This window comes from Dipodomys spectabilis, unplaced genomic scaffold, assembly GCF_019054845.1.
Source record: "Dipodomys spectabilis isolate Male_0828 unplaced genomic scaffold, ASM1905484v1 ptg000030l, whole genome shotgun sequence".
Classification (NCBI taxonomy): Eukaryota; Metazoa; Chordata; class Mammalia; order Rodentia; family Heteromyidae; genus Dipodomys; species Dipodomys spectabilis.
In genome coordinates this window covers 3,168,727-3,181,993 of record NW_024870707.1, presented here as the reverse complement: position 1 = coordinate 3,181,993, position 13,267 = coordinate 3,168,727, and the positions used below count along the sequence as shown (strand labels likewise).

Below are 13,267 nucleotides of genomic sequence, written 5' to 3'. Positions count from 1 at the left end.
AAGGGTATGAGGAACACAGACTTTTCTTAAAGGATTATCAATGAAGTGGCAGTTATGAACATTTTTCATCAGTTATTTTAGGCCAGATAAAACCAAAAGAGCTTGGAATTAAGCTCGCCTGTATGAAGCTGGAGGCAACAGTTTTATTCATTGCTCTTCTTTGTCTTTCCTGCTTTATCTTTAGGCTAAACTATCTACTGCTGGATTATATAGCAAAATTTTGGTATTATTTTTAAATAAATTGTTATGGTTTCCTAAAATGACACATTGGGGTCTGCTTTGTATTCTTGTTTACTTGGTAAGAGTTTTGAATGGGATACAAAATTTATAACCCTGGACCAATTTTAAGAATACCTAAATTGATGAAAATGGTCGATTCAAAACAAGGAAAATGATAACCTCATATACTAAATCATAAGCTTTCTAATTTCACTGAGAGTTTTAAATCATTTTGGTAAAGTCAAGGTACTATTCAAAGCCCACTTACTTTTACCTCTGACAAATATGTCCCTTACTCTTTTATTTACCTGCTTAGCAGAAACACATGTATATGGATATATACACACTGTATTAGACATATTACTATGCTTATTGTCTAAGACGTACAAATAAGGAAACAATTATTCATCAAAGTAATGTCTACTTATAGGAGAAATCTTCTAGAGGAAACAGTGATTCATCTTTTGGTTCTATGACATTTTTTTTTTGTTTCCATCATCAAGATGCCTAAGAAATCATATATACTCTCTTACAGGTACAAAGGACACAGTGACACTGAAGTCCCTGCTGGAAAGGACACCTTCCTGTCTCCTTCCCTCTTGATCTGGTAGGGCACAGAGGTTTCATGTTAAAGGGGAGAAGGAATGGATTCCAGCCTGTACAAGAAAACTGTTCTGCAGGTTCAAATTCTTTTCTTGTGAATTACTATATTTACTCATCAGGAAACATTTGGAAACTGCAATTCTCTTCTATAAGGAAATAATTTGTGCAGTGAATTTCCCATTTTGGTTCAGAGATTTAGAGAAATGCTTGAGAGGAGGTCGTGATTTGTATGTGAATCTTAATTACATGTCATTTTTTCTTCTCTTTGCAGGTAAAAAGTCTCCTGATCAGGAATAGAATTCAAGTCACTGATTTTAATTCCTTGACAATCACAAGCATGATTAAGAAGATATAATCCTGCTTCCAAACTGCAATGTGTCACAGAAAGCCAGGAAGCTACTGCTGATTATTCAAAGCAGGCTCATGAGATAAAAGCGATCAAAAGTATTATATTTTAGCTATGGTAAATAACGCTGCAATAAACATAGTTGTGCTGGTAGTTTTAATATGGTCTTGTTTATGATCATTTGGGTAAATGCCCAAAAGTGGGATTGCTGGGTCATTGGGGAGCTCTATGTGGAGTCTTTAGAGGAACCTCCATACTGCTTTCCAAAGTGGTTGAACAAGTTTACCATCAATGTAGTAGGGTTCCCTTCTGTCTACATCCCCTCCAGCATCTGTTGTTGTTAGAGTTTTTGATTATAGCCATTCTAACTGGGTTGAGGTGGAATCTCCATGTTGTTTTGATTTGCATTTCTTTTATGGCTATAGAGGTTGAGCATTTCTTCATGTGTCTATTGGCCATTCTTATTTCCTCTTCAGAGAAGTTTCTCTTCAAGTCTTTAGCCCACTTATTTATCGAATAGTTGTTTCTTTGAGGATTTGTTGTTGGGAGATTTGATTTTTTCGAGTTACAAGTATATGTTAGATATGAGACCCCTGTCCATTGTATGGCTAGTGAAGATCTTCTCCCAATCTGTGGGTTTTCTATTGATCTTGTTTTGGAGAATTCATATTTTAAATTCCCAATAATTCAATCCAGGAAGCCACTACTGACTAAAAAGTTGGCCCTTGAGAAAAAAATTGATTTGAAAATATTTTTAAAGAATTCATATTTTCAAGTATTGAACAATTCATTGTACTTGAATACCTCCTATCTTCAATTTTATGTTCAGTCAGTAATGATATAAACATGATGATTGTACATGGTGTGAAACCAACTTGTTGACAATCACTATATAGTAAATTAGCCAGAAGTACTCTTTTCATTCTTGGAATTATGATTCCATGTGTTTCTTTCTTTTAGAGCTTTCATCTTTTCCTGAGAAGCCATGCAAAACTGGAGCACTGTAACTGAATTTGTTCTTCTGGGGCTTTCACAGAATCCCAAACTTCAGGAAGTCATATTTGTTGTGTTTTTGGTCGTCTATATCTCCACTATCGGGGGTAACATGCTCATTGTGGTGACCATTGTCTGCAGCCCTGTACTACGGAGCTCCCCGATGTACTTCTTCCTGACCTTCCTGTCCTTCCTGGATGCATGCTTCTCCTCTGTGATTGTCCCAAAGGCCATGTCAGATGCCCTGGTGGAGAGAAAGACCATCTCCTTTGAAGGCTGCATGATACAGGTCTTTGCTGAGCACTTCCTCGCTGGCACAGAAGTCATTGTCCTCACCGCCATGGCCTATGACCGCTATGTGGCCATTTGCAAACCATTGCACTACTCTTCCATCATGAACTGGAGGCTCTGTGGCATTCTGGTGGGCATGGCATGGGCAGGGGGTTTCTTGCATTCCATTGGGCAAGTTCTCTTTGCTTCCCAGCTGCCCTTCTGTGGCTCCAATGTCATCGATCACATCATGTGTGACTTGCACCCTTTACTGAACATTGTATGCACAGACACACACATCTTTCGGCTTTTCGTGATTGCCAACAGTGGCTCTATCTGCACTATCATCTTCACCTTGTTGTTGGTTTCCTACGGGGTCATTTTGTTCTCTCTGAGAAATCACAGTTCTGAAGGACGGAGGAAGGCCTTTTCCACCTGTGGGTCCCACATAGCAGTGGTGGTTTTGTTCTTTGTCCCGTGTATTTTTATGTATGCCAGACCTCCGTCTGCCTTCTCCTCTGATAAAATCATGGCAATATTTTGCAGCATGCTTACCCCTTTGCTCAACCCTTTGATTTATACACTTAGGAATAAAGACATGAAAAATGCTATGAGAAAAGTCTTGAGGAGATTGGTGGTATTTGCTGATGATAAATAAAGTAATCAACTGATTAAATATTAAAACTTACTTACACAAATACTTAGTTACACAAATGCTCCAGGGTAATGAATGTTGCATGCTGGGAGGCAACACAATGCAATAGTAAAAGAATTGATGTTAGGAACAGGTAATGATTTCATATTCACTTTACTCATTGACTCTAATTTGTCAAATGACTACCCTTTTGTACAAATGAGGAAATAAAAAGAAATAATGAAATGATTAGTTATCTACAAAATGTTTGATTCACTCCATGCATCGAAAAACCTTTGTGATAAGTGGGGAAATATTTTAAGGGCTTAGAAAATGAAATATAAAATATTTCAGGTCGAAAAAAGATACATAGGCCACTAACTTTAGTGAATGACAAAGAAACAACTAAGATCCAAAAAAGAGCGCAAAGAATTACACGTCCCAAAACTATAAGTATTGCTGTGCAAGATCACTCCATTTGATGAGTACATTACTATCTATTACAGAATTTTTGCTACTTCTTCTAGTTTGAGATATATAATCAAAATTTTTGCAGACCTGTCCATGCAAAAAATCTTCTTGGCTTAGTAGATTGCATCCTATCAGTCAGGCACTAGACAGAGAGAGGAGACAGATTCCACAAGGGAGGTAGCACTGAATATCTCTATTCTACACAATAAAGAATAAACATTTGTATGTCCATATACATAAAAAAGACATAAGCAAAGCAGAGGGTATAACTTCTTCCTCAAAGATGAGAACAGAAGTCATCTGACAATGAAAAATAACTTGAAAGAATTTGTTTCAATTTAAATAATAATTTGCTATCTTACCATACTAAAATAATTCTATTTGTAAAATAATCAGTACATAGTTTATTCAAATATAAACACTGCTTCATCTATAACCATTTACTAAATGTAAAATATGCTTCATTGTGAAATTTTCAAATATGTATTTCATGTTCTTTGACTATTTTTACTCCCACTTTTTTTTTTTTTGCCCCTCTGTCTACCCTACTGCTCACCTCCTTCCAAAACTTTCTACTTGTACTGTTACAACTTTTGGTGACTCTAGATTCATCTATGACAGATGACATCAGAGTGAACTGTCAATACTTTTCAGCATAAACTCTTGATTTTATCTGAGTTTTTTGACACTCTCTTCACTAGAAATGCCACCACAGATACATATTTTGCTGTATTTTATTAATCGCCTAGACATTTTTCAATGCAATTAAATTTGCATCAAACCATATATTTAAGTATTTAAGAAAATTTTCACCAGTATGCTTTCTAGGGCATAACATTTTGATAGTAAAATTTGGAAGATTTACCTAATGTTCACTTTTATTTTTATGTTTGCAATATTTTGATTTTTGTATAGTTTTTATTTTTTATTGTTATTGTAGAGATAATATACAGAGCGTATGAATCAGGTAATGAGTATAATTGATTTTGAGTCATATCTCCCCAGTTATTATAATATTTCATCAACTATTCTATATGAAGCATCCTCCAAAACATAATTATACCTGCTTATGTTGGTACATGTTTGTACAAGTACTAGAGAGTGCAAACAAAGAGGATTGAGAGCTAGCCTACTGTGAGAACTCCTGTTTCTAAATGACAACAACAATAAAAAACACTGTAAATTTCTCTTTCAATGGAATTTTTCAATTGAATCTATTGCCTATTTTCTTATTCTTTTAGGATAATATGGCTTACCTGGAAAAACCCAGTAGGTGCCAAAATTAAGCAAAATAAAAGCCTATCCCCTCACAAGTACTCAATGTAGACATGAAAACAAATGAAAATCTGCTGGTAATTGTACAAAAATGCTCACATATCTTTGGTCATTGTTACTAAGCCAATGAAGATTTTGGAGAAATCAATAATACTCTGAAGTGGAAGACTCAGAAGTTATCATGGAAAATGTGAGTAGGAAAATAATTTAATCTCTTAATGTAGAACCAAAAGTTAAAGACTAACAATCTCCTGAGCAGAATAAAGGTGAATTTTCAAACAGAAAGAAGCAAGAGCTGCATAGCACAAATGAATCTTAAAAAAAAAAAAGAATAAAACTCAATATGACTGTTCCTAGTGAAGGAGATAACGAGGGATTTACAATTCTCCCCTTCTTCTAATTTTTAACCTTTGGGTTCCATGTCAATACTTTAATACTCATGATTGATTAAATGTGCATCTTTGAAATGTTTTAGGGATTCTTTTAAATGTTGATACAATACAATATTTTGTTGTTGACTTTTTACTTTAACCATATTATTGTCATTTACAAGCAGTTAATTCCAAAATCGAATTCTGTATCACTACCTTGAAGTTCATATTTCAAAGTAAATCATGCTGTCTCCAGTACATTGTCCCACATCTGCCTGAACAAGAAGCTGTCCTCAGTGTCTGACTATGAACTCTCAGGTTCTCAACTGAAATATCCTTGCTTAGAAATTAGAAATATCTTTCAATACTACCTGTCTAATTTCCCCAGATGTGTAATTAAGGCTGGTCTAAACTGAATGAATGGAAACAATAGTTATGCAGTGAAACAATCATTTAACTTGTTTGCTCAAGATACTTGGTAATGTTGCATGATTTCCATGAATAAGTTTCTATTATATGAAATGAAGTTTTAATAGCTGCAATATGAAACAGTTATGTGGACTAAAAAATAAAACTTGCAAAGTGATTAACACAGAGACTTTCATATGAAGAATATTCAATATATAGATACAGAAGTGCAGTTGTAATATCACACTCTTTGATGACTATGTTTTTACTAACAAAAATTAATAAAACAAAAGCAAATAAATTTGCCACAAGTGTGTTTCAGTGCTCCCTCCACATATTAAACCTCAACACTTTTATTAAAATCCCTGTTTTTTTTCTTTAATGGTGTTTGTGGGATATGAATTCATAGTCTCATGCTTGCTATGCAGACACCCTACACCTGAGCCATACCTCGAGCCCCTTTTTCTTGAATTACTTATGAGATAGGGTCTCATTTAGACTATAACTTCGATGGTTGAATAGACTACTATATATTAGAGTGCAGCAGTATTTAATCTTGGCATGTATCCAAAAATTGTATCAAATGTAACTTGCAATTGCATCTGAATCGTCATTTGAAAATCTAAATAATTCCCACATAACTTACATCAAGCACAACAATGAGGAGGCTGAGATATATGAGTCCAAGACACTACCTGAGACAGTGTATCACTGACCCTTCATAGTGCCTTTAAATGTTACCCCAAACTCAAGTGCAATAACTTCATGACTCATCACTGTCTTAAAGTAATAAAGAATAAAATGATCCTGTTGGAATGACTAAGAGATATCATGATGGTTTCTTTGACCTTTAAGATGATTGCCCCAAATCACACAATGCAAAGAAAATATGTTCTATGAGAAAATATATGATGAATTTTCTCTAGTCCAATGCCAAATAGAATAGGTAATTATACAGATGAATATGGTTTTCAAAATATATCTACTTTGCATTTCCAATTATTATCTTTTATTATGTGCATGTTATATTTTAAAATGTGCATTAAAAATTGAAATGTAAAAAGTTTTGAATTCCCCTCTTTCAACAACTGACTTACTGCAAACAAAACGTTGTGAAAATTGTAGAGATTTTAAGTGATTATAATGGTTATTACCTGTTAAATTGTATTGTCATTATGATGAGTACATAGTTATTTACCCATTTTCACTCAGTCATTTTAAACTATTATATGTAAATATATTTGTGTACATTGCCGCATGTATGATGTATATATGTGTTTGTGATGTGGTATTTGTGTGATATCTGATGAATAATTTAGAACACAGTACCACACACAGAGTAGGCAAGCACTCTACCACTGAATCATATTCCAGTAAAAGAAAAAGAAAACTAGGAGAAATTAAGATATACACATGAAGTCCCTGAAGCACATATAATGGAATTAATATTCAATTACATTATATCCATTTGATTCTTTAACTGGACATATGCAGATTATGATTTGAAGTGGTTCTGAATTAACTTGCTGAAGCAGTTCTTTTGCCAATCCCTAAGTGTCAGAATGGGAGTGAACTTCATCCCCTTGGAGAATAAGTACTCATGACCTTTATGACACATCTATAAATATTTGATGTAGTTTAAAAAAATGAAGACAGGTTTGATTTGAATGTTTTGCCAAGAATACTGTCATGTAGAAGCTGATTTTAAAAGATGTGCCTGTACAGCCGAGAACTGATTGTTTTTAGTTCAACAAATGGGAATAAACCAATTTCTGTCAGTATTTCAGACCTTATGGAAGAGGAGCCAATGCAGACCCGCCAGAAAGAGCTGTGTGTCTGTAGAGCATCTCCTCTCTCCATAGCTTCAGAAACAGAAAGCAAGAGATGATTCCTTTACTACAGCTTACATCTCACAGAGAGAGCATGTTCATCATCCACAAATAAATAAGAATTATAAAAGAGAAAACTCTGAAAGTCATTTGGTGCTGCCTCCCCTCCCCTGACATACACCAAGAATAAAAAGGTAAGATTTCAAGTCCAATTGAATTGCTTTCTTACCTTTGCCTCTCATTCAGGATCATTTGATTCTGTCAACTTGTAAGTCTATAATTCCAGAGAACTAGTGTCCCCATAGATGAAAAAGATTTCAGTATTTCTAGATTCTTCCTTGCACCAGACTGTTTGTGACTGTGCAGTTTCTCAGGATCAATTCTGATCCAAAATGAAGGAGGCGATGGTGTAGTAACTTAAAGCTTGCAGACTTTCTCCTGTCAAGTCTAAGGTCAAGACAGAAATAGAGAGGCTCAATACCTTTGTGCAATGGGTTTGCACTGATACTGAGGATACTTAGTCCTGAGACTGAACACGCTATTGTTACCTGTCTAGGATCTGTTCTCACCACTACTTACTATTTTCCCTTGTCAAAACCCTTTTTAACTCCCCAAAGGAAATGCTCATACTTATATCTCTCTCTCTATATATATATATATATATACATATATATATATATATCCATCTTATCTTTTAATTATGCTTCATTCTTGGACTGTTTTTCTTTACAATGATTCTTATTATCCTCTCAATATTCTACCTCTCCATCAGTCTCATTTTTCCAGTGTACATATGGAATGTTACTCTGATTGATCCATCTGAGAGCTAGGACTTATCTTCTACATTATGATGACTTCTCTTGTTACCTGCTTTTTATTTCTTGGATTTATTCTCCTTATAGTAGGGTGAATGGAGAGTGGTAAATTACATAGCAATGGAGATGAAGTATTAGAGAGAGATAGATCCCACTCAGCACAAAGCCCTTAGTTTCTGTTCACAGCTCTTCTCTACTAACTTCCTCTACCACTCTGTGTCTCCTGGGATATTCCATTCTATACAAAGTAGAATCTCAGACTAAACTGACTAAATCATAGTTGAAGCAAAGATAAGAATAGGATTTACTAGGATATACTTTAACAGTTCAGTTTTCTTAGCCAGGAAGTTATTTGACTGAGAAAACTCAGAAAGGTTTTGCTGGGGCAATGGTATTTAAATTGGGCTCAGCCCAGCATAAGATGAAGAAATCTTTTTCATCAATGAGGAACATAAACTCTATAGAGCTAGAAGCTTATAAGAAATGAGTCTAGGAGAAAAAAGTCATCAGATAGAGTGAGATATAGAAAATTCAGGGAATAATATCATCCAGGTACACTTATGCTGGAAACACCATGCTGAACATTGATGGGGCAAGATTAAGCACAAGTACTAAGAGGATAAAAGGAAGTAAGAAGTTAGCCAAGGACGAGAGGCTCTGAAAGCCATATCAACCATTGTGTTTTGAGGCCATAGCATTAAGTGTATGCATATATTAATCACTGTATTTTTTTAAAATAGAGAAACAGATGAGATAGAGATTTCAAATGTGAGAAGAAATAAAATCTGAATGTGGGATGTTCCAATTTGGAGACAGTGAAACATCTCAGTGAAGGCTTGCAAAATGACATAAAGCATTGTTAGTCAGGCTCTAGCGGCTCATAACTATAGTTTGGCTGCTTGGGAGGCTGAGAATGGGAGGATCTATGGTGGAGGTTAGCTGAAGGAGAAGGCTCCTGGGTCCCTATCTCAAAATTAACCTGAATAGAACAAGGATGTAGGCTTGGCTCACCTGGCAGAGTGTCAGGTTCTGGGTTCAAACTCCAGTGCCAAACCCTCTACTAAAAAGCAAAAAGCATATTTACATTGGCTGTAATATTACCATTTGTTATAGATCACATATATGTTCTGTGACCTAGGTTTCCTGTCATATCCACCATACATGTTCTTCCCTAAATATTGTGAGACACTTTAGACCTTAGTATGTAAAAAGGATGGTACCCAAGGAATGACATCCCATGTGTTAGTAATATATAAGTAATGACATAAAAACTGTCAAAAGATGTTTGAGTCTGCTATCCCTCTCCAAGAGAAGTATACATGAGCACTTGTGATAAGAACTCAGTAGCAGGTCTGATAGCACTGATGGAATGTCTTAGGACCTGTCTGTATCTTGTTGATGCTACAAGTATTACCTCTTGTGTTTGCCACTGAGCTTCTCAACACTGGTAACAGAAGCACAGATACCTTCAGAGGGCCTGACTCTGGGACCTCGAATGAGATCGGGGTTTTTGATGATAAGAAAATCACCAAGCTTTGTTCTGCCAACAACTCATAACTTGGCATGACTTGCTCTTAGTAATGCATAAATGTTCATAGAAATTGATATTATGTGTTATCCTTCTTGAATTTATACTTTGATCATGACAGGTATATACCCTGTTTTCCATGACCTTCTGGTCTAGGTCCCAACTTTTCCAAGTTTGTCTACGGTATCTTTGAATATCTAGAGATATTCTATTTAAATCAATTTGATGAGCTGTAAAAAGTAAAAACAACTATAATATCATTTCCTTTGAAACTTGATTTCATGCCTCTAATCTTCTCTGATTTTCATATCCCTTTATCTCATCCTCTCATCCTAAACCCCTTATGAGTAGTTCTATTACTGATTATATTATTAAACACAATATCTTGACTATAGTCAATATGATATGAAATTTCCATTCATTACATGTTCTGCTTACTAAATTCATTTAAAACAGTCATTTCTACTTTCTGACTATCACAAAAGAAAGTACGTCCCAAAGTACTAACAGAACTTTAAACAATAGGCTAAGGAATTTTATACTGTAATACATTTTGCCACCATATTATGGACACATAAACAATTTGAAAGTGTTTTGAAATGGAAGTTTGCTCTGCAATAGTCAGCACTAATAAAGGTGAAAATAAGCAAAGCAATTATATGTAATACATAGCGATGTCTTCTATCAACAATAAACTTATAACTTTCATATAGATCCTAAAAGGAAGATGATTTTCTTTATATGCTTCTCACATAAATGTCAAGACCACCAATGGGAAACGCTGTGGTGTTTCAGTCTGCCATGAAGTTAACACAAGTATAACTCTGAGTTTGTTTCTATTTCTGATTAGTTTACTGGGAACTGTATGCTCTCAATGAACATTTGTCTCTTAAATAAGTTTGAATTTTTCTCTGATCACTTTATCCTTTAAAAAATGTTCTCTTCTCTTTGTAAATGCTATTATTCTATTAGTTGTAACCATGCCACCCCACATAATTACAAATTGTTGTATGGTACTTTCAATTACCGGGCTTCCGAGATGTCACAACTCAAAATGTCGATTTTTGAAGTGTTTATTAAAAAGCCAGCAACTGCATAGTGGACTCTTGTATCAAAAACCAGCAGCCCGGAACAGAGCTAGCAGACAGTTTTTAAAGACAAGGACTTGAGCTTGAGGTGGAGACCAAATCTTAATCTTAGCAAAAGTGTTATACATAAAACAAAACAAGCTAAATGAGGATAATTATTCCTAAGAAAGTGGTTATACAAAGGCAAAGTGAATATACTTATTCTTAATAAAATGATTATACATAGGCAAAATAACTAGGTGGGGATAAGTAACTAACACAGCGATAATTTATAAGCTAAGAGACTGGGGGGGGATACTTTAACAAAGTGATGATTCAGGGGAACACTAAGGGACAATCAGGACCCCAATTATCTAGAGAAACCAGGGGTTTCCTGGAGCCCATGACAATTTTTACATTCCAAAGAATGTCCTCTATAACCTCTAGAGTTTGGAAAGTCCCCATCTATAATTAATAGCAAGATGCCAAGATGGCATCCAAGTTACTTAGATTCAGTATCCATATTTCAAAATTTATCTGAATTTATCTTAAAGCACATGTAAATTGTCAAAAAAAGGGAATCTTTTTCTATTCCTGACAACAATTCTGGATAGTTTTGATTTTGAGGCAAAGATAATTGTGAAAGACTAAAGAAAAATATCACTTTTGTAACACTGAAACAGGGAATATCATGAAGAAATGAACTAGAAAATGGAAAAATATAAAATGATAATATGTCTGAATATATGAGCTATCATTTCCTACACATGAAAATTTCTACAGTACTTAATCTAGGGGAAAAAATTTTTGCTTTTTTCCAATAACCTGTAAAAAAAGAAACAATTGATTCCAGTGAAAGTCTGATTTAACAATTCAATTCCATAAGAACTAGACTAAGTACAGTTTTCAAATTTTATTTTTTTTAATTTCTCAAAACAAAGGCAGTTGGATGTGATAGGTTGGGGGACAGAACCAAGGAAATATGAGGCCAGTTCACTGATCTTTCCAAGCTGTCCTTTCTTTTTTCCTCTCTGCAGATTGCGAATTTGCCACCTGAATTATACCTACAGACTCCAACAAGACCATGAATAATAAGAGTGTGACTGAATTCATTTTGTTTGGGTTGACACAGGATCCTGGAAAGCAGAAGGCCATATTTGGCATCTTCTAGATTCTTTACCTGATGACTCTGACTGGGAATTTTCTCATCGTGGTGACCATTAAAACCAGCCAAACACTGGGGACTCCCATGTACTTTTTCCTCTTCTACCTCTCCTTTGCTGATGCTTGCTTCTCCACAACCACAGCCCCCAGGTTGATCGTGGATTCCATTTCACAAAAGAAGAAAATTTCCTACAATGAGTGCATGACTCAAGTTTTTGCTGCCCATTTCTTTGGGTGCATGGAGATCTTTGTGCTCATCCTCATGGCCTTTGATCGTTATCTGGCCATATGCAAGCCTCTGAGATACACAACCATCATGAGCCAGCGTGTCTGTGGAATTTTAATAATGATGGCCTGGGTGGGATCTTGCATTCATTCTTTGGCACAGATTTTCCTGGCTTTGAGATTACCCTTCTGTGGCCCCAATGTAATCGATCACTATTTCTGTGACTTGCAGCCCTTATTGAAACTTGCCTGCATGGACACCTATGTGATCAATTTGCTAGTTGTTTCTAATAGTGGGGCCATATGCATGGTATGTTTTATGATCCTGCTGACTTCTTATGCTGTCATTTTATACTCTCTGAGAAACCACAGTGCCAAAGGAAGGCGCAAAGCCCTGTCTACTTGCACCTCTCACTTTATTGTGGTTGTCATATTTTTTGGTCCCTGCATATTTATATACGCACGCCCACCAACTACCTTTCCAGTAGACAAGATGGTAGCTGTGTTTTACACAATTGGCACACCCTTGCTCAATCCTTTAATCTATACCCTGAGAAATGCAGAGGTGAAAAATGCCATGAAAAAACTGTGGTGTAGCAAAGAATGACTTCAATGAAGGCTTCTCAAATAGTCTTCCCTAATAAGTGAGTTATAGTGCATGGGAGTCCAGGTAAAGTTTCCTTGGCATTAGGAGAGCATTTAAAAGTCTCTGGAAATATGTGTCTAAATTATAGTCATCTATTTCAATCATCTGTTACATGCATTTACCTGAGTATTCACTGAATGATTGGTTAGGTATTGGGAATTAAACCTCTTTAATTCTAACTTTCCAGATTTTATTCAATAATCTTTTGTATGTGATCATAAAATAAGCCATATTAATATTGACTGAAACATAGTAATTTATTATCCATGTAAAGATTGGTAAGGATGCATATAAAAAGGCTACTTTTTAACTGCCAAAAGAAAGAGCAAAAAGAAAGAAACTGAAAAAAGGATAACTGGTTTTTTTGCTAGTTACTTTTGCCCATGTGATTATCTTCTGGAGA

General features: G+C 35.2%; 1 protein-coding gene and 1 pseudogene across 1 annotated transcript; both read left to right on the top strand.

Annotated features, from left to right (window-relative positions):
- Positions 1–1,081: 1,081 nt before the first annotated feature.
- On the top strand, positions 1,082–3,089 carry LOC122105161 (olfactory receptor 4C15-like). Its single transcript, XM_042676304.1, has 2 exons — positions 1,082–1,100; positions 2,152–3,089. Exon 2 carries the CDS (start codon positions 2,154–2,156, stop codon positions 3,087–3,089), a length of 936 nt encoding a protein of 311 aa, XP_042532238.1. The 5' UTR covers positions 1,082–1,100; positions 2,152–2,153.
- An 8,824-nt stretch (positions 3,090–11,913) lies between these two features.
- On the top strand, positions 11,914–12,825 carry LOC122104707 (annotated as a pseudogene).
- Positions 12,826–13,267: the final 442 nt, after the last annotated feature.